Source organism: Pyxicephalus adspersus, chromosome 2, assembly GCF_032062135.1.
Source record: "Pyxicephalus adspersus chromosome 2, UCB_Pads_2.0, whole genome shotgun sequence".
Classification (NCBI taxonomy): Eukaryota; Metazoa; Chordata; class Amphibia; order Anura; family Pyxicephalidae; genus Pyxicephalus; species Pyxicephalus adspersus.
In genome coordinates, this window is record NC_092859.1 from 154,599,844 (window position 1) to 154,622,597 (window position 22,754).

At 40.6% G+C, this 22,754-nt stretch overlaps 1 protein-coding gene across 8 annotated transcripts in view; it reads left to right on the forward strand.

The window, feature by feature from the left end:
* AAK1 (AP2 associated kinase 1) overlaps positions 1-22,754 on the forward strand; it is a 108,251-nt gene that overhangs the window by 55,554 nt on the left and 29,943 nt on the right. For 4 of the 8 annotated variants that reach the window (XM_072402813.1, XM_072402815.1, XM_072402819.1 and 1 more), the window contains exons 6-18: positions 1,716-1,797; positions 2,253-2,385; positions 3,545-3,648; positions 4,085-4,164; positions 4,665-4,819; positions 4,901-5,193; positions 8,306-8,488; positions 9,102-9,331; positions 10,634-10,791; positions 13,430-13,546; positions 14,621-14,719; positions 18,939-19,040; positions 21,113-21,214. In XM_072402813.1, the coding sequence (XP_072258914.1) occupies positions 1,716-1,797; positions 2,253-2,385; positions 3,545-3,648; positions 4,085-4,164; positions 4,665-4,819; positions 4,901-5,193; positions 8,306-8,488; positions 9,102-9,331; positions 10,634-10,791; positions 13,430-13,546; positions 14,621-14,719; positions 18,939-19,040; positions 21,113-21,214 (1,838 nt within the window). The remainder of the gene's footprint in view (positions 1-1,715; positions 1,798-2,252; positions 2,386-3,544; positions 3,649-4,084; positions 4,165-4,664; positions 4,820-4,900; positions 5,194-8,305; positions 8,489-9,101; positions 9,332-10,633; positions 10,792-13,429; positions 13,547-14,620; positions 14,720-18,938; positions 19,041-21,112; positions 21,215-22,754) is intronic. The other 4 variants (XM_072402816.1, XM_072402817.1, XM_072402814.1 and 1 more) reach the window with 3 other exon arrangements.

Here is a 22,754-nt window from a genome sequence, read left to right on the forward strand (position 1 = left end):
CTGTTATAAGGATGGGATGGCAGCAGCTTTTGCTATGATATGAGTGATTCTCGAGGCTTGCATTTCTTTAGTTATTTTAGCATGCAGCAAGATGTATGTTCCTCAGTAATATAATCAGTTGGATCTGTATGAAACTACGGGTTTAGTGTAGGAAATATATTTTCTCCTTAACAGTAATCTAGTGTAGATATGTAGCGGGCAGGGTAATGTTATAGCCTTGCATAGTGGCGGTTTTATCTTTGTACCTTTGGTGGTTTTATCTTTGCATACTTTCTGCTTACTTTTGAATATACATGTATATTGCCCTGTTAGTCATTTTTGCTCGTCTCATAATGGTCTCAGTGTGGAGTTATGCATTTCATAATATAAACCACAGCGCTCTCCCCCAAGTTTTTTTTCCAGCTGGGTGGCATGAACAAGTAGCCAGCGGATTGGAATTTGGAGCAAGGGGTGTGAGATTGAATATACAGTCGGTTGTTACATAGGTTGAAAAAAGACATAAAAGTCCAACCTCTAGGAAACTAAACAAATCCCAGATATAAAACCCTATGGACATAGTTGATCCAGAGGAAGGCAAAATGGCCATTTAAACCCCAGGTACAATTTACTGTAACGGAAAATTCCTTCCTGATCCCATGAGGCAGTGAAGAATCCTTTCCTCATCCGGAGTTAAAATGTATTTTCTTCCAGACACATAGAGCACCCCTTGTGCATTGTAATAATTTTAAAGTGAATAATTGAGAAGAGAGTTTTCCATATGGACCATTTATATATTAATAGGGGTGATCATATCCCGCTTATACGTCTCAAGGGAGAACTGGTGAACTGGTGCCCAAAACTGGGCTGCATATTCCAGATGTGGTCTGAGCAATGCTTTGTACAGGGGCAGGATTATGTCTCCATCTCTGCAGTCTATTCCTCTTTTATTACAAGAAAGTACTTTACTAGCTTTAGATATTGCAGCTTGGCATTGCATGCTGTTATTATGTATATGATCTACCAGAACCCCCAGATCCTTTTACATTTCTGACCCCCCATATGTATTGCCCCCTAGACAGTATGAAGCATGCATGTTGTTAGCCCCCAAGTGCATAAGATTACATTTATCTATATTAAATGTCATTTGCCACTTGGCTGCCCAATCAGACAGTACATCCAGGTCTGCTTGTAGATTATAGACATCCTGTATGGACTTAATTCCATTACATGGTTTGGTGTCATCTTTGGTGTCAACACAGAAATGGTGCTTTTAATCCCAAACTGTATATCATTTATAAAGATGTTAGACAGTAAAGGTCCCAACACTGAACCCTGGGGTACACCACTAATAACCTTAGACCATTCAGAGTATGAATCATAAATTACAACTCTCTGGATGCAATCTTTAAGCCAGTTCTCTATCCATTTACAGATTGACTTTTCTAAACCTATTGACCCTAACTTGCATTTTAACCGTCGGTGGGGTACAGTGTCAAATGCTTTAGCAAAGTCCAAGTGCACTATAACAACTGCTATTCCACTGTCTACCTGTTTACTTACTTCCTCAAGGGAGAATAGATTCACTTCAGCTAATGCTCCGCTTTCCTCCTAGCTGAGCTCCTCCATTCTGCATATTATATTCTTTATTTTATTTATCAATCAACATTGTTGGGAGGACCAAGTAAAACTTTTTTTTAAAGTATGCTTTATTCTAACTTTTGTTTGTTTCTTTTTAGGTACACCACGCTTTCCTACCGGGCCCCTGAGATGGTGAATCTGTACAGTGGCAAAGTCATCACCGCCAAGGCGGATATCTGGGTTTGTAAACATTGCTTGCTACGTTTTGTCTAAGCCTGCATACCCCTGGTAAATTTCTGTAACTGGAATGATCTTTCATGATTGTTTCCAGCCACAGAGAGTAATAGATTTATGAATGAGCTCTGCACACACAGAGGACAGACGAGCCCCCCTACCAACCAATCTTCCATTTCTTGATTGGTTTATAAGTGTCAGAAAATCTTGATCAAAAGTACGAATGATCTTGCACATCCAACCAATCACGTCCTGACTTCCTGTAATGTGATTGGAAGAGCAGAATGTTGTACGCTTGTATGCAGTATTCTCGGAGCATCCAACTGATCAATTTCCCATCCGGATCAGTTGGTCCAATACAAAATTGGCAGAGGATTTGCAAAGTTTTTATAGAATGACAACTAAAATAAAACAAAAAGTTTTGTTCTTTTTCTTACCTTGTGTATCTCTCGTCTTTCCAGGCCCTGGGATGTCTGCTGTATAAGCTTTGTTACTTTACTCTGCCATTCGGTGAGAGTCAGGTGTCTATCTGTGATGGGAATTTCACTATTCCAGACAACTCCCGGTACTCCCATGACATGCACTGCCTCATCCGTAAGTCGAAATCGCTTTCAGTAGATAATCATGATAGAAATTTAGTGTAATATCAGAGAGGTGCAGGTAACAACAACCACCAATACAATTTATAACAGAAAAATATTTATTGTAAAATAACAGATTTTCAGCTCATAAAAATGTCCAAAACGTTGCAGGAAGCCTGGGTGATAATCAGATTGCGGATATTCTGTTGTAGTATGAAAATATACACTAATCAGCCAAAATATTCTAACCACTGACATGCAAAGGTAACAATATTTATTTTGTGGTTACAATGGCCCCCGACAATGGTTGAGAATATATTGGGCAGCAAGTGCGAAGTCCGTTCTAGAAGGTGAACGTTGGAAGCCAGAAAAATGGTCAAGTGTAAGGATCTGAGTGATCATAAAAGGATGAGATTTTGATGGCTGGATAACTGGATCAGAGCAGCTCCAAAGCAGCAGATCTTGTGAGGTGTTCTCAGTGTGCACTGGTTAGTACCTTCCAAAAGGGGTCCAAGGAAGGACAACCAGTGAATTGCCCCCCAGGGTTTTTTATGTGCAGGGGAGAGCCTGGCCCATCTAGTCCAAGTCATCAGAAGAGCTCTTGCTGCACAAATTGCTGAAAAACGTAATGTTAAACATGAACCAAAGGTGTCAGAACCCAACTTGCTGCTGTGTCCATTGCAAAAAGATACTTCAATGGTCACCTAAGCATCATAACTGGACCGTGGGGCAATGGAGATGGTGCCAGATTGTGGGGGACGGTGCAACTTAAAGTATCTGCTGGTAATGTCTTGGTGCCAGATTCACAAATCTTGTTGGTTCCATGCCCCAAAGGATCGAACTTGTGACAGCAAAAGGTGGACCGTTAAAATATATTTAGGCATTTTAATGTTTCAGCTCATCAGAATATATATATTTATGCCGCAGGTCATTAGAATTTCTCCTGGCTACCATATTGAGCTGACTGTTCCTTAACTTTGTGGGCACAGTGCGGGAAAGTTATTTTATTTTACCTTTAACTTCCAACTTGGTTACTTCGATAGGACATGATGGGAAACCTCTCAAATTGGAGCTTAGTGAATATCAATGCCCCTATATAAAATATATTTTTCACAAGCACAAAGCCATACTATTTTGACCTGAGTTCTGTCTGTGTGTTTCTTCTTTATCAGGGTACATGCTTGAGCCAGACCCGGACAAGAGGCCGGATATCTACCAAGTATCCTATTTTGCCTTTAAGCTAGCAAAGAGGGAATGTCCTGTACCCAATGTACATGTAAGTACCTATGCTGAGGTTATTTATTACATCTTTTTAAAAATTCCCCACTGTATATGAGGGGTGTGAATTGTACTGAGATGGGGGGTTACAAGAATTCCACAAATGATGAATGTTCTGCTTCTGCTGCAGACTGCATGCTGCCTTTTAATAGCAGACTTTGGTTTAAATTCATCCATTGTGATTGTATTACAGAAGAGTTGGAGTCAGTATAAAGGAGCTAATATTTTCTATCTATAATTTTGGTGGTTTGTGGTGGGTGCACACATGGATGTGGTAAGCCAGAATATTCACTAAAGTATTACTATTCCCCAAACAATAACTGATCACTCTGGCATTGTAGGTCCGATTCAGCTGCATGGAACATGTATGAGTTATACACCTAAAATAAGTGATGATGTATAAGTTTAATTTTTCACTTGCTTCATTTTCTTAGGACTCTGTTATACCTGCAAAACTGCCTGAACCAGTGAAAGCAGGAGAAGCTGCTGCTAAGAAAACCCAGCCTAAGGCCAGGTGGGTGTCACCCGTGCCCAGACCGATCAACCTACTCACTAATAGATTCTGTTTCCATGTGATTTAGGTTAGTCTAGAAGGCTACCTTTGTGGTGGGGCTACCTCTGTATTGCAAAAGCTAAGTGTACAATGTTGCTTAAGGATAATTTCAAGTCTACTTACCTTTCCATTCCCCTGTAGACCGCTATGTGAGTCCACAACCCACAAGTAGCAGCCTAGGTGTCATTCCCTATATTGCAAGACAGATAGTCCTGCATTGTAAGTGAGGGTTCTAAGGGCCTCAAAAGAATGGGAGTGGGCTAGCTGCAGAGCTACTGTAACCCCAGGCAATACTAGCATTTAACCCTGCAGTGCTGGGGATGCCCCGCCTAAAGGGTAATTTCTACTCAACTGAAGGGTCAAATTTAGAAGAATTTGATCAACTCTGATATTAGAACTTTGTATTATATGTGCACAAAATTAGTTATTTGTGATGACAATATCCTTCCGTTCTCTTACAGGCTCACTGATCCAGTTCCCACAACTGAAACCTCCATTGCACCTCGTCAGAGACCCAAAGCTGGTCAAACTCAGCCAAACCCCGGCATACTCCCGATTCAGCCAGCTCTGACGCCAAGGAAAAGGCCAACTGTTCAGCCCGCTGCAGCTACTCCTGGTATGTTTGTCGCTAAAGTTCAGTTGTTTCTGAATTATTTGAAGTCATTTTCAATTATGTATTAATATTATTTTGCTTCAGGTCCAGCTGGAGGCATTCAGCCCACAGCCCCAGCAGCTGTTCAGCCTGCTGTAAAACCAGTGGCTCAGCCGCAACAGCCGGTGAAGCCCGTCCAGCCTTCTCCTCAGCCTAACACCACAGTGACCACCTCGGCCCAAACTGCAGCGGCTATGCCGACCCCAGCAGGCCAGGCAGCTCAGGCTGCAACTCTTCCGCAGCAACAACAGCAGCAGATGTATCTGAAGCAGCAGCAACTTCTTCAGCAACAACAGGCAGCTGCATTGTATCAGCAACAGATGCTACACGCTCAGCAGGTGGGTATTATATGTGAACATTCAGGCACTGAGTTTGCTACTGAACAGATTATAGCAGTGTTTATCAACCTTTTTACCATGTGGGAACTCTTTGAAATAATATACAAGTCTTCAGGGATCCCCTGGTACAATTACTATATCCACTATATACATTAATGTGGCAGTTAACAGGAAAAATGTCTCCTAAAGTACTGAATATTGGGAAGAATGTCACCCTTACAGATAGCCAAAAAGATGATTGGTGTCTGTTAAACTGACCTGAGAGGCCCACATTGCTCAAGAAACCCCTAGTAACCTCTGGAGGAACCCTGGCAGTGTTCTCCCGGCCCCTTTTTGCTGGGCGTACCACCCGGCACTTTTCATTAACCACCTAGCTGTTTTTGGGTGGTTCTAAAAAGGTGGGTCACAATAAAAGAGGCACCACCAAGCTTAAAAAAAAGATCTGGGAGAATACTGAAAGATTTAGTGGTTTCACTTAAAACTATTGATGAAAAGAAAAAGAGGGCCCATGATGCTATAAATACCCCAGTTTTATTGTAGCAAAGATTGTGTTGCCACCTCCTAGAATAGACAAACTAGAAAAAGAGGTTCCTTGAAACTAAACTACTTAAAAAGCGAGGAGTTATATGGCATTAAAATCTTTTATATTTATTTACTAGCTTGATAAAAAAATTTTAATTGACAATAATAACAATATTTAAAGTTTCAATATAATTTGATAGCCACTGACGCATTTCACCGTGGACCTGCTTCTTCAGGGACATTACCCATCAAAAAAAATTGCATTCATAAAAAACCAAGTTGTACATGAAATAGGGATTAAAAAGCGTTGTGTTATAACCATCGATCAACATAGTGAAAGAAGCTTGTTGAGGCAGACATCAAATAATTGGGGCCATGTTGTTTTCCTAAAAGGGGCCATACAGTCTTGCACCATCAAGGAGACATCCCATAATATCCCCAAAAAATGGAGATTAACTGCCCAACAAGTATGAAAAATTCATCCCTCCAAACAAACCAAGTTTGAAAATATCTGGTCCTTGAAGATCAGGAGCTGATCTTCTCCCATTATTTGATATCTGTCTCAACAAGCTTCCTTCTCTACTTTGATCGATGATTATAACACAACCCTATTTAATCCCTATTTAATGTATAGCGCTGCATATCATGTTGGCGCTATATAAATTCTTTTTAATAATAATAAGCCTTGATTTTTCTGCTTGGGAAGTTTCCCTGAAGAAGCGAGTCGCTTGCGAAAAGTGTTGGAAGATATCAAATTATATTAAAACTTTATATATTGTTGTTGTTGTTATATATATTGTTGTTGTTGTTATTTTTATTATTGTCTAATATGATTTTTAATCAAGATATTAAATAAATATATAAAATTTTAATACCCCATAACTCCTTGCTTTTTAAACTGTTCAGTTTCAAGGAACTGCTCTTTTTTTCTCTTAAAAACTAAACTTAAAATTTTATACTACAACTTCTTCCTACCCAGCTTGAAACATTTCTGGATACTACTAACAATCGGTACCATTACCATATCTACACTCTGCATTAGGCTATCGATCTACCTTATCCTTCTAAATGTCTGAAGCCACAGATCTGTACATGAATATCTGTGACAAGCATTCTTATAATCTCCATTGAATTGATTTTTATTAATTATGGCTCCAGGAGGCTGAAGCCTCGTCATTCCTTGCCATTGATTGAGGTTGCTGGACACTAATCACTTAAAAAATACAGTGTGCATTATTTATCACTGTATCTGATGGAAAAACATTTTCAATCGTTGTTTCTTTCTAAACAGCCAATCAGATTCAGTGTTGTATTCTTATTTTTCCTGTGCTGCTTTTATTCTGCTTATATGATGCAGCACTGCAAGTCGCAGTCAGTTCTTCAAACCCACATTAGTCTTCCTATACCTTCTATATCCCCTCTCGCATTGCTGGCCATTGGGAAGAAGTCACCCTTACAGCCAAAAAGATCATTGGTGTTCGATAGTCTTCCCTGCCCACGTAACGTTTTCCAAACTTCTAGGTATGAAGAAGACCCCTTCTACATGTGGTGCTTCCCACTGGTTTCTTTGGCATTACAGAGTGTAGAAAATATGTGCAGGAACCCCGATGTGTGTTAGGTGTTGTATTCCACCTACCCTGGTTGTTGCATTCATGCAGCAGCTTGGGAGCAGAAAGGCTGCAGCTTTGCAACACATAGGCTGCAAGGACAATAAAAATATTGCCTCTTCCATTACACGCTGCCTTGTTTGCAGAAATGACCCCATAGATCAGTGTTTCTTTATCCTTTTAACATAGGGGAAGCCTTGAAATAACTTCCAGGTCATGGGGAACCCATTCTATAATTACTATATTCACAGCTCACAGTGTATTAGGGTGGTGGTCAGTGGGAAGAATTCCTCTTACATTGCTGGCCATTGGGAAGAATGTCACCGTTACAGATAGCCAAAAAGTTCATTGGTGTCACAGATCTGAGAGGAAAAAACTGCTCAGTGAATCCCCAGCAACTTCTGGAGGAGCCCTGGTTGAGAAACACTGCTCTATAGAGTGAATTGTATCTCACAATAGTAAGACCTGGGAACCCATGGCGGGAGCAGGACAGGGAGAGATCTCCTTGTGGTTGTTATGAATGGGTCTGTATGAGGTTCCGGTCTAGTCGTAGAACAGTAACATCATGCTGTTTGCTCCAGGCAAAGGCTACTTCCTTTATCTGAAGGGGGACAAAAGTGTAATGGTAATCTCTTATATCTCTTGAGAAAATGGATTTTTAAAAAATCCTAAACTCGATTCTACTAGTACAGCCTCCATATTTACAGATTTATTGTTTCTAGTGCTGGCTAGCTCTTGTCACCCGTCATAAGTTTGCGTTTTCTTTAAATAGGCAATTGTAAATGACATGTATTAGCAGTAACTATTTACCAACCATTGATAAAGTTTGATGGCAATGTCCACCAAAGGAAAAAAAAGTGTTGGGCATGATCTAAATAGAAAGGTGATATGGCCGTAGTTAGAATTTGCATAGTATTTTAAAATATAGATTTCTGGGGTTGCATTGTGTGTAATTGAGATCTTACTGTTACTCTACCCGACAGATTCAAGCAATGCAGCAGCAGCAGATGTTCCAGGCCTACTACCTTCAGCAGCAGCAGCTTTTGGCCCAGCAGGCTGCAATGCAGCAGAAGGTAGCTCAGCAGGCGGCAATGCAGACCCCCATACCTGCTCAGCCTCAGGCTGTGCCAGCAGCTGTACAGGTGTCTGCTGCCCAGGACCAGGGGGTGAGTAACAGATTGGTAATAAAGGGATCTGATTTATTTTTGAGCCACTAGCAGCCTAATAAGGTATACACTATGCAACACTTGGAATGATCAGCATATTCCGATAGCACCAAGTTAGCTTTGGCAGCATTAGGATTTTCTTAACCAGTAAATTTCACTGTTCCTAGCCATGGGTTAGGGGAGCTGTTGCCATAGATAACCATAGAATAGAAAAGACATCTATGGCAGCAATTCTCTAGCAGTCAGTCCATCTCGCCTCTTCTAGTATCCGATAAGGATTCAGAACTTACAGAGCCTTTGCAGTGTTCAACCCAGAAATTTTTTGAAGCTGGGTGAGAAGAAAGCTGTAGGTGAGCTGTTCCAACTCTTCAGTAACCACCCAAAAAACAGCCTGGTGGTGCGCCCAGCTAAAAGGTGCTGGGGGGAAAACTACTTTGACCTTTCCATGCAAGTTATTGAGGGCTATAAGTCATTGCCTTCTTCAGAACTCATACCTAGAACTAATTTGTATTGGCATTCATTTGCATTGTTTGTATGTTGTAATGAACATGTTAATAAATTGTTGTCTTTGTGTTAATATTGACATTAAAATACCTTTACCTGTGTATTGCAGATTCAGGCTCCTGTAAGAGCCCCCCAGAAACCGCAAGCAGTTGCAACGCAGCCCTGTGCAGGTCCTAAATTAGGATCCCTTACCCCTCCTTCCTCTCCGAAGACTCAACGTGGAGGACACAGGAGAATACTGAGCGATGTCACGCACAGCGCCGTCTTTGGTGTTCCTGCTAGTAAATCCACCCAGCTTCTCCAAGCAGCAGCCGCTGAAGCCAACCTCAATAAGTCAAAGTGAGAAATGCTGTTGTATTAGCTGTGTTTGCCTGACATTAATGTACCTCTAGCCTGGATCAGCAATGGAACATCTAGCAGATATTATTCAGTGCAAGTCAGCCATAAAAATTCATTTTTTTCTTCTTTTAAATATATCACAAAAATAACCATAAACGCCATGATTGCCACAGCTCAGTATGGTTCCCATTTATAAAGATTGTACCTGAGTTTTAATGTTGTTATTGATTGTTAGGCTTCAATCCATTTAAAAGGAGAAAAAGTTCAGGAATGAAAGCCCATTTCGAGTTTGTTCTTGATGCAGCAGCGCAGTGCGTTTTACTGAATGCAAACACATTGCCCGCACACAGACTTGGCACATTCTGCATTGGCAAAGCAAGGTCACGCAGTGCAGTGTATTCCTTTCCAGGGCGATAAACAATGAATGGCAATCCAGCTCACCAATGTGCAGTGCTGTCCTAACACAAACAAACATTTGCACAAAAATGCATTCATGTGTGCATTCATGTAATGCAGGAGTGTGAACCAACCCCAAATGGCTTCATTTGTCCAAACAGACATTGGCTTTTATTATTATTAGTTAACAAGATTTATATAGTGCCAACATGTTACACAGCGCTGTACATTAAATAGGCTTGCTTTCAAATTCACAGCACTGTATGGAGAGCCCTTTAGGTTCTTAGGACTTGTGTTGTATTTATAGGGCATTGCCCTTACCCCTAGTTAGAGGTCCCAGGATAACAACTGATAAAGTAGATTTAAAATGCTCTTAGTATTTGTACATAAAATTTACCCGTGTGCGGGGTGCATGCCAGTCACCAGACCTAAAATTGCTCTGCTTATACCTGCCATACACTACAGGTCCTGGGTTCTTCCTCCAGCCCTGCATAGAAGAACTGTGGCTTTCATTCACCTTTATGTGATATTGAACTTCCATGGTTAAATTGAAGGTTTAGGTTGGGGAAATGATGCTGAATATCCTCCAGCCAGGAAATGAGGCAGCTCTCCCTGATGTGCTGCAACTTGTAATGCATATTGTGAGAAGCTCACAGTGTGCTGTGAAATCCCAGTAATTCCTGTCCAAGAGAGGAGAATGCGCAGTTGTGTAAAACTGAAAAAAGGAAGTTGGAGGTGAGCTTTTGAATTGCTTGGTAGGGTGCCTACTAATGCTGCAATCAGTGCCATTAACACACAGGGTATGCATACATTCTCTCTGTCCAAGGATACATTGTATTATAGGATTGTTTTTAAAGTTTATTTTGCAGCAGGAATCAGGCTGTTCTGTGTTTTTTCCTGTGATAGGTCAGCAACCACAACCCCCTCGGGCTCACCTAGGACCTCCCAGCAGAATGTCCACAACCCCCCCGAACCTTCTGGCTGGAACCCTTTTGATGATGATAACTTCTCAAAACTCACCGCTGAGGAACTCCTAAACAAGGACTTCGCTAAGCTGGGAGAGAGTAAGAATCTTACTGATCATATTTATTTCTATTTGGAATGTTGCCTAAAGATATTTCCAGCAAGAATCCTTCCTAAGTGGGCATGCCTCCCTTTTTATAATACCCCAGGAACCTTATCTGGTGGGGTCCAATACTCGCTTTCTTCCATGTGTTTTACTTCTTAGTTTATCATTCTTATATGACTGAGCTTCTTAATTTGATGTTGATTTATAAAGCAAAAGGAAAAGCCAAAGTCTCATTGCATTGCAACCAATTATTACCCTCATTAATCAAATTCTTGCTTTGGACTGTTTAGAGCTGCACTCGGCGCCTGCATTCCACGCCTGGCCAACAAGCTGGGCTTTTAACACATTTAAAGTTTTGGAATAGCTTGAAATTGTTTAACCCCAAGACCTCTAATCATTTGCATTACCAGATAAAACTCAATGGCCACCAAGCACCAGTTATATCATGCAAGAAACTCTGGAAGGCCCCAGCTATTAGATGGTTCAATTAGTCTGTGACCACGCTACCAACATTTAAGATTTTACATATTTTAACAAGCAGTAAATAACCTTAAAAATAAATCCTGTGGAGCAATTCATCTTTAAAACCCACAGCAGACACACTGTTATTGATCAAATCATCCTCCCTCTATAAGAGCTTCTACTCTTTGTTTAATAAAGGTTTAGAAAGCTGCTGAGAGGGGAGCAGGGTGAACTTTGGACTAAATTGAGTTTATTTCTTTAAATTTATCTCCAGGGGCTTCAGCTAGAGATATCATTGAGGGTTAGGTGCCACACTGTAACCTTGGTTATACAAGGCAATGTAGCATTTCCTGTAGAAATCATATTCCCTGATGCTTTTAATGTTTTTTGCTGTCAGAAACTCGGGGAGGACATGTTTGGGGCATCATGACAGAGCAGCAGGCTTTGTTCTATTCCATGCCTGGAGCTGTTTGGTGTTTTTGCCAGCTGTGAAGTGGCAAGGAGTGGCAAGGTAGCACAGCTCAGTTTTTATCAACCAGGGTTCCTCCAGAGGTTGTTAGGGGTTGCTTCCCAATATATTACCAATTTTTTGGCAGCCTTCCTGCTGGCCAGCAATGTAGGAGGAATTCTTCCCACTGAGCACTGTACTGTGATCTGTGGGTATAGTAATTGTAGCTGGGGTTCCCTGAAAGTTATTTCTAGGGTTCCCCCATGTTAAAAAAAAAAAAAGGTTGAGAAACACTGCCCGGCTTGTTCACGGGTAAAAGTGTATTTTTGGTATGTTTGTCATATAGTATTGTCTATAAAAACACCAAATAAAAACATTTACAATTTTTACAACTGGTATGACAGCCATTGATTGTGTTATCAGGGTAATACGATTGGCTATCTTCTATTTACTATTACACCCATCTAATTCCTTCTTTATAATTACAGCCCCTTGGTCTGTTCCCCTTCTGATATTACACTCCCAGCTGTCTTCTTCCTCCTGTGTATTCTCAGATTTAGTCTTCATTTCCCTCCAGACATGGGGCATGAACCAACTTTTAAAGTTTACACAAACTTCTACCCAACTCTCTAAACCCTCCTAATACCTGCCTCCATCACATGACCTCCATCCCCCTTATCCGGGTACTTCAATCTGAAAACTGGCAGTGCCATCTCTGTTCCCCCGAGTCCCGAGATCAGAGAGCAAGGCTCCCTGTCATGGGACTCTGACCCCAAACAAGTGAAAGTGGGGAGAAATTGGGTAGGTCAAGTTTCTAGAACAATGCACCCTCTGCAGCAGTTGCCAAAGCTCTGCAGATTGTCTGGAGAGCACAGGTACCTTCCCATGTGCACAAATGACAGTACAGAGGGAAACTGCTTCATGGCAGGCACAGGATCCCTGGACAAGTCAGGAAGAGCAAAGAGAGGCAGCTGGATGCATTGCAAGGGGCTCAAATATTGACGGGTGATGGGCTCAATAATATTACACAGTATTTATAGAGCGCCAACATATTAAGCAGCGCTGTACAAAGTTCATAGTCATTTCACTAGCTGTCCTTTAAAGCGGCTCACAATCTAATGTCCCCCCCATAGTCTTATGTCATTTACACAGGCTGTGAACAATTTGTAGGGGGAAGCCTATTAACTTAACTGCATGTTTTTGTAATATGGGTGGAGTTCCCGGAGGAAACCCACACAAACACGGGGAGAACATGCAAATTCTATGCAGAGATTTGAACCTGATTCGAACCTGGGACCCAGCGCTGCAAGTTCTAACCACTGAGCCACCGTGCTGCCCTTAATAGCCTTGGTGCCCTTTGGGAAATCCCACAGGAAATCTGGCCCTAAGCTGCAGAATTTGGTCTGATTACAAATGCTTCAATGACTATTCAATATGAAGGGTTTATAATAAAGGTAGTCAGTATTTGTTCTAGAATACAAACAGCCAGGTAGGAGTTTTGTAATATCTTCTCCCACAGTACAGTTTTTATTCTTCATTAGCCCCTAGAAGTATATCTGGCATTGTTATTGAGAGTTATTTCATACGAATCGTCTTGTATTCTCTGTTTATGGTCTCCTAATAGAAACAGAACAGCTTGTAAGGCTTTTAATGCTTACATCTCTCCAACGCATTATTGAATTTTTCTGTTGCCGTCTCTCATTCCCTTCTCTCTTCTTGTTAGGTAAACCAACGGAGCAGCTGAGCAGCTCAGCGGAGAACCTTCTCTCCGGCTTTCCAGCACCTCCTGCTGTGTCTCAAGCAGACACCTTCGGTCCTTCTCTGTTTTCTAGTGGATCAGGTGATAATTTATATATTAATACATCAGTTAATAATATTTTACTATAATTCATGTTTTAGAGTTCTGGCCCCTCTGTATCCTGCAGTCAGTTTTAAAGAGAACCCGTCAGCATAAAAATATAGGACAAAGTCAGAGGTCACCTTAAGTCTGGTGGCTGCCATTCACCAGCTGTCTGACCCTATACACTGTCTATAATTCTCAGGCAGTTGTCATACGCTAACTTTTCAGTTTCCTATGACCTCTAATGCCCTGAATTATCAGATTCAAAAATAAAGTGAGCTAAATATGGGGTAAATACAAAGTAATCCAAAAAATTAGTAATAAATATGGGATATTTACATTTCCCATAAACCCAAAGTGTGACTGGTTCTCTTTAGAGCTTTAATTAAGAACATTAAAAGGAATCTGTCAACAGACTTTGGAATGACGCTTGGAATAACTTTCAGGTCTTCAGGGAACCCCTATAATTATGTGTGGTGGTCAGTGGGAAGAATTCCTCCTACATTGCTGGCCATTGGGAAGAATTTCACCCTTACAGATAGACAAACAGATCATTGGGGTCACTTATACTGACCTGAGAGGTGCAAATTGCTTGATGAGGGGTGGGGATCACATTTAGGGAATCAGGAACCTATTGCTTTGCCCTTCACAGGTATATCAAAGTCATGAAACAAAATGTAATTATTAGCAATGTTTTCTCACTGGTGACAGATTCCTTTTGAAAACAAAACATGATTCAGCTTATTTGAAGAGAGAGATCATTTGGCTGTAGAAGGTGCTAACAGAGATGATTATTATGTGCAGGAATAAACAATGATAATTATTGGAATGTGATACAGCTGACAAACCAGTCCTTAATTAGACTTTGTACTAACACTAAAAGTGCCATTTTGGGTGATTTCTTGAAATCTAGAATGCTGTAAGAAGTGGCCCACTGTGCCAATGAATTAGGTCTCTGCATGTTGCCTGTACATTTAATGGTAATGTGAGGGGATCTCAGTGTCTGCAACTGTCTGTCTCACTTGTTTCTTTCTTTCCTGTTTTTCTTCTCTGCTTGTTCTTTGTGTTGGCCAGCTGCGGATAAACCTGCAGACGTGCAGGGTCAGGATCCCAGCCCTCCGCTGCACAAAACGCCTGACCCTTTCTTACCACTTCCTCTGTCTGAGGCTCCAGGTAAAACAAAACGGCGTGAAAACCAGACATCCATAAGGTGGCTTCCTGGCAGGATTTTTGCTTATTTTGCACATTGTGTATTATTTCCATTGCATCTATTTAGTGTTAGTAGCATTACCATTATTATCTTGTATTTATATAGTGCCGACATTACTCAGCGCTGTACAAAGTCCGTAGTCGTATCACTAGCTGTTCCTCGAAGGGGCTCACAATCTAATTTCCCTACCATAGTCATATGTCTTTAATACAGTATAAGGCCAATATGGGGGAAGCCAATTATCCTAACTGCATGTTTTTGGAATGTGGGAGGAAGCCGTACTACCCAGAGGAGTCCACGCAAACACACGGAGAACCTGCAAACTCCATGCAGATAGTGCCCTGGCCAGGATTCCAACCTGGGACCCAATGCTACAAAGCCAACCATGCTGCCCACCATCAAACTGCATCTTGTTATCCATTGTGCATAGAATCAGAGTCATTAAGTAAAGAAAGCCTGATAATGGCGTTCACTATAAATATGCTTCAAATGTCATTCCTACAACTCCGATAAATGTAAGGCCCAGTTCGCATGATGGATGGTTCCTGGACAGTTTACAGCCATCAATCAGCTGCCACCTCCATTCCCAATCAAGAAATGAAAGTGGTTTTGAAAGTGGCAGTTGTTGGGTCTTTATGCTCCACTAAGGATTCTGTATTCCTTAGACTCCATTTACCACCATCCATATAACCTGAGCCATGCAAAGCCACACCACTATGTAATATCGAAAGATTATTGGATGAAAAATGTACCACATGTAAAAAGAGCACCACAAAAACTCCCCAAGCAACAACCATATGTCATGGAAAAAAAGAATGAAGCCACTTAAAAACCAGACGTCACCCAAACACCAGGTGGATGTAATATTACCGGGTGGTGCGGTTTTCCTTAGTTAGAGAGACTCACCTTTGTTCGGGATCCAGGTATTGAACACTTGTGGTGGTTTGTTAACTGGAGATGGAAATAAACTTCTTTCTTTTCCTTTGATCTTTTCTTTAAAGCGTCCCTATAGATTTCAGTTCTTCGTACATACACCACAAAAGTGACATTGTCATAGTAAGAACAATTGTGCCTAATCGTGTCGTTGTGGCACTGCCATCCTGGTATGGTGAAAAGGGAATTTTTTTAATTTTTTTTTAATTTAAAGGGTATTCCCACTGATTCTTGGGTCAGTCCAGTGAATCATTCAACATATTAACCAGCATTAAAGCCGGTTATGTTCATTATAAACCCACTGGGAACTACGGGTTGTAGGTAACAAACCGAATGCTTGTAAATGAAACGTTTAGCTGGGTCTCTAATTTACATAGCTGTTAAATCTGAAGGAGTTTTTACAAATCTCATACTATCTGGTATCCACCTTTAGGCCATACTCGGACCTTCTTCTGTCTGCTGCCTTAGTACCTTAGTAAATCCCTGCTTAATATACTAGCAGACAATCATTTGTCTAATAATAAAAAGTTGGGTAGTTGTACAATTTGTTTCCTTCCTAAAATAATACATTTATCAGCCTCACATTTTTATTTTAAGTCATCGTACAAACCTGAAAAATAATTTGGTTGCCTCCTACATTTCTCTGAATGGACCCATTTCACTGGGTTATTGATTGCACTCTGTAGGTAACTTTTATATACTATTCCATCAGATCAGTGGTCCTGATAATTATCAGGGGTGGGATTTCTGGGTCTCCACTGCTTTTAGGTGTGTTGAATGCAGTTGTGCAGTCTCCAATGGATGCCTCAGCTTTGCCTGATGTGTTAAAATTGCAGCAAAGCATCCTGACCCATCCTTACAGAATGGCCCCAATTTATTAAATCTCTCCAAGGCTGGAGGAGATACACTTTTATCAGTAAAGCTGGGTGATCTGGTCCAAGCTTCAAAACATCTGCTAGCAATTGACTTTCATTCCATGCTTTCTGGATCATCCATGGTAACTGATAAAAGTGTATCCTCCCTAGCCTTGGAGAGCTTTAATAAATCCAGCCCAATGCATGGAGCTTGTTGCAACACATGCCATGATTTTGGGGGCACTGAAGAGAATTGACTTTAAGGAATTACTTGCTGTGATTTTTGTTCTCCTGGTATCTATATAGAAATGATGGCTCACACAGTGCACAGATCCGCATGGTCAGACTATAATTCAAGTTTTCTTCTGTAGAAGTACTTTAGATAGGACCATTGTAGTCTTATTTAGGGATACCGATGGATAGCCATGTGCCGAATAGGATGGCTTTTTTTCTATAGTGACCAGACAGATGATATCTAACATTATACATATAAATCGTTGGCTTTAATACCTAATTTAATTTAATTCTTGAAATGTGGTGTGGTAGCTGGAGTTTGATAGATAACAGCATCTATATAATTTGTTATAAAACCCAATTGAAGCCACAGAAATAGATATGCAGTAAAAGGGCCTTTACCAATCTCCTGGTCCTCCCTCCACTTTACTAAATATTACTATGCATTCCCATACAGCAGAGTCGTACCCTGTAGTGCAGTGTTTCCTAAGCTTTCTTCAATCACAGCAAATCTCTCTGCACTCCACCAAACAAGAACCTCCCCTGCACAGGTAATTGGCTATCTGTGGCCCTCTAGTGGAAGAGTTGGGTAGATTCTCACATTAAAGAGGAACTAAACTGAAAAGTGCCCAAAAAAAAAAATACACTTCCCTTCAATCCCGCAGGGCAGCCTGATCCATCCGGGGGTGTCCTGCATCGGGTCCCGCGTCGTCCCAGGGCCAATCCTCAGGGCGCTGTTATCTTCTCCTCTTCTTCCTGGTTGTTCATCCTACATCACCCGACCCAGGGGCAAGATCGGGTGACGTAGGATGGAAAATGAACTTGCTGATCTCACTGCGCATGCGTGAGATTGGAAAATTTTTCTCTTTGCGTGAAAAGTTTCTGAGATGCTGGGGCATGTGCAGAAGGAGCACCCAAGAGCCCTCCGGGATGCCTGACATAGGTATCCCTGGAGTCTTTGCTCTCTCATTCATTCTCGATTGCCTAGGCGTTCGAGAATTAGGGGGCGGTGCTGCACCCTTTTTTTTTTTTGTTTTGTTTTTTTTTTTTTTGTAAAATTTAATGACCAATGGCACAGAGGTTGGGGATCCCTGCTGTAATGCACCAGACCTGGTTAGACCTCCCTCACCCCCCTACTACTGTTTAATGACCCCCTGACCTATGGATGGGGCCTTCTCCATAAGTACAGGGCACTAAAGGGTGAGAACCATTTTTAATAAGCGCATGTAAGACATTTACAGAACAAAACTATAGATAAAAAGGTGAAAGACTTCAATTGGGCTTTAGTTTTCATAAATTATTTGCTGAACACTGCATGTAGTTACACAGAGTCTCATTTATCAACGCATTTAAAACAATGAATACCGGAGGCGTTCAATATCAACCAATCGGGTACAAACATGCAAAAAAAAAAAATTCCAGTCCTAATAATTCTGGTCAATGAAGACTTAACTAATATTATAATTATTATTATTACTAATAAACAGGATTAATAAAGGCATCCAGTTTATGTTTTTTTTTTTTTAATTCTTTATGGTGTTAGAAACCCAAAGCAGTCCAGTGCTAATATGAGCCTTATCAGGCTTTGTTCTCACACATCATAACTAGGTTTAAATACACAGTATTTATATAGTGCCAACATATTAAGCAGCGCTGTACAAAGTCTATAGTCATGTGACTAGCTGTCCCTCAATGGAGCTCACAATCTAATGTCCCTGCCATAGTCATATGTCATTACCACAGTCTAAGGTCAATTTTCGGTGGGAACCCAATTAACCTCACTGCATGTTTTGGAATGTGGGAGGAAACCGGGGTACCCAGAGGAAACCCACACAAACACGGGGAGAACCTGTAAACTCCATGCAGATAGTGATCTGACCGAGATTCAAACCTGGGACCTAGCGCTACAAAGATCAGAGTGCTAACCACTGAGCCACCATGCTGCCCTACAAATTGACTGTGTGATCTAATTGGGTGCTTTGTGAATATATAATTTCCATATAATGTACTTTGTGATAAATGAGGCTCTGTGCGCTATTACCTGGACATTAGCAAGGGGTTTTTTTTTTATTGCTTGTTATTTCCTGAGCTTTGCTCCCTACTTATGAATCTTCTCTTGTATCCTCCCACCCTTCTTTTATTTTCTTTTTGCTTGACCCAGAAAAATTGATTGAGGGTCTCAAATCTCCAGAGCCCCAGCTTCTGCTTCCTCACCTTGTGCAGCTGGCAGACCCCTTTGGGAGCACCAACGAGGCTGTGAACGGTAAATACTGAGCGATTCTGGGGGTCTCAGACATGTCATGAGTGATATTGAATATTATTGGGCAATAATTCTGTACAATGACTTGGATCAATAGATAAAAAGATCTCCTGGCTGCTGCTATCAAACTATTCAACATAACAATATAAAAATAAGGAAAACTTGGTTGTTCTCATGTGATCACCTTTATACCTTCCCCGGTTTCCTTGATTTGATTCTTCTTGCATGCTATAATTCTGGTGTTACCACTAAGCTCGCCTATTCTTCTGCCTCGGTTCCAGAAAGTCAGATAAGCTTTATGCCTAGGTCCCGGGAATTCTTGAAATCTCATAAAGGTTAGATAGACAGTAAACCTAAAACAGAAAATATACATCATGTAAAGGAGCCATTTATCATGTTTGGGGTCTATTAACATATGCATCATTATTCTATTACACGATATTTATGTAGCGCCAACATATTACACAGCGCTGTACAAACTCCATAGACATGTCACTAGCTGTTCCTCAAAGGAGCTCACAATCTAATCACCCTACCATAGTCATGTGTCTTTACCACTGTTTAAAGCCAATTTTGGGTGGTAAGCCAATTTACCGAACTGCATGTTTTTGGAATGTGGGAGGAAACTGGAGTACCCCTAAGGAAGCCCACACAAACTCGGGGAGGACCTGCAAACTGCCTTAGCTAAGATTTGAATTTGGGACCCAGCACTGCAAAGGCCATAGTGCTAACCACTGAGCCACCATGCTGCCCATTGTTTTACCATGCCTTTTGATGTGTTGCATTGTGATGCTTTTTATTTTAAAGTAATGCAGTAGTAAGTAATGAATCCACATCCTGCAGTGTGGTGTGGCAGGGCTTCCATTATGGTATTATGTACCAAGCCCCAATCAAAAAAGCTTGATTTTTGCAATACCAACATTTTTTTTGGGTGGGTAGTAAGTTCACATAGTATGGCACCCAAAAATGTATGATAGTTGCCCTTTGGTTTGGTGATTTCATTTTAATGTTAAAATGTCATATAGACTCAGAATGAGGTCTTTGGGAGGAGGATCAGGATCAGGATCACATCTACGGAATGATTTAAATCAATGTAAATGTCATGCGTAACTTTAGGTTGTAATTATTAAATGTCAAGTAGAGAATGGTCTCCTCTAGCTAACCTTTAATCCGGTGAAGTTATACAACTGTCTGCTATGAATTTCATTTGGATTTGATATATTATTTTATGAAATTTAGGGTCTAAATCGGACTAAAGGAATATCTGTTAAAAGTCAAAGGATAAAGAGGCAAACAAAACAAAATAAGGAATTTCTGGCAAATAACAATAAAACATATATACATTTTTTTACACACACTTATACAAAAACTTGTTAAAAACCTGAAAATGTTTTCCATTCAACAGAATGTCACAAACACAAACTAACAAACATTTAAATGCTTTCTGACGTGTTTCGCAGATGAAACCACTTCTTCAGAGCCAAAATACCAATAGCTATAATATAACTATAATATAGAAATACTTGGGGTCAGCCAAAGGTCAATAACATCAACCATAAAAAAATATGCGGGGATCCTAAGAAATAATTTACCCAGCTTCAGCATATAAACACCGTTCAGGATATCGTCCATATAGGATGAGCCTCAGCAGCAAAAGATCTTCTCTGCTGAGGCTTATCCTATATTGACACTATCCTGGTGCCATTTAGAAATAAAATGAAAGAGAACCTGTCCTGATATCTCCTCATTACCAAGTGAGGATTTGTCCTTTTGGAAGTTCAGTAACAAACTGTGCCTTAGAAGCCCATGCACTGCACTTCAAATATTCCCTTTTCTGTAAGGAAAAGTGAAGGGATCATTCGCCAGACATACAATGCTTCCACGTGGTGGCCAAGTAGACATATGCCAATGATGTATGGAATGTCCGTCACTTCCTGCCTGTGGTATTTCTATTTGTCCTGTTCTAACCTGATCACCTTATTTTGTGTTCTATTTCTCTTTATTTCCGCTCGTGAAATCCATATTCTTCCTGCACTGGGCTGGTATTCTTCTGCATTGTTTCTTTGACGTACCAGGAAAACCTGAGCCTGTGGTGGAGAGCCTTATTCCGGGGCTGGAGCCTCCTATGCCCCAGCGCCTCTCATCCCAGGCCGACTCCATTGCTTCAAATCGTACAGGTTGGTGGCGGGCTTATTAACAGTTATAATCTGTATTCATCTGTATTCAGATTTCATTCTAGATCAATAATGCAAAGTATATGACCAAGGAATGTGGAGGCCCCATAATTTATTGGGTTCAGGTCTACATTATAGACCATTGTGCATTTGTAGTTTGAGGAAGGGTCTTCTTTTGTTCCAACATGGCTGTGTCTGTGCATATATCCATCTCTGTAAATGTATGGTTTGATAAGTGACCTATGTAAATACATTACCACCTTTGGGATGAATTGGAGCCAGGTCTCCTCCTAACATTAGTACCTGACCTCAGAGTCCCGCAGTCATGTTTTAGGATCCTATAGAAAGCCTTTTTAGAATAGTGAAGGATGGTATAGATTCCAGAAGCAGGGAAATTGTACAATGTTGAGCATCCTGGCCCAAAGGCTGGTCCAACTACCAAGGCTTGGTGCTGGCACTCCCATCTTCACAGGCCAGGGGAATGAAGGGCCGCAGCTACCCAGGCTTCTGGGACCTGGGAACTGCAGCCCTTCGTTCCCAATCCTTCTGGCCGAACCACATATAATGACCAGGGGTCCACAAACTATTTTATTCATTGTAAGGATACATGAATAATACATTCAGTGATCAGGATGATCCTACCAATTCAATTTGGTGAGCCAAGGGCCATCATTTCAGCTCTATTGCCTTTGCGCTGTTCATAAAAATTTCAATCAGCTGATATGAATGATCCGACGATTGTTATTACTTACTGGTACTTTTACTACTATCACTGCATTTGTATATATTCATCACTTTATACATTGTCGCAATCAAAGTGATGAATGTTATCTGCCAATCACTAAAGGCGATCAGAGGTGTTTTGATTGAAATATCCTGATCACCCCTTTTTAGTATTGATTGGACCACACATGCCCACTTTTAAATACGGCGATTACTAACTTCATTCTGTTCACCAAAATATATAACCTGATCAACATTTATAAATAAGTAACAATTGAAAAGAGTATTGGAGAAACAAGGAAATGTCAATCTATTATCTGATCGCTATGTTTTCAGTAATATGCTCCATAGTGTAATACTTGGAATCTGGATAATACGGGGGCAGCACTATTTTTTTTTTCTTTTTTGTTGAGTAAATCAGATCTGACTAATGTACTAAATTATCAGTTCCAGCTAATCCTATAAATCCAAACTTTTAGTCAATCAGGCTAAGGCAATGTTGAATAAAGTCTTTGAATGGGATTAATAGATACTAATCTGTTTTAGAAAGTAATAAAGTTATATTTATGAGGATGGGGAGGGCATAAAGTCGAACTGACTAATTGATCAATTTAATAATGATACCCCACAACAACCAGTCAGCTTTAAATATTAATTGAGATAATGATGATGGAATTTTGAGGTTTGGTTGCTTTGAAGTAGTACAAATTTTGTAGGAAATTTGAAGCCCATTATTAGATGAAGAACCTCTGGTCAAGGAACCAGCCTACAATAATAAGCTTCCATCAAGTATTATTATTGATATTATTATTATAAACTG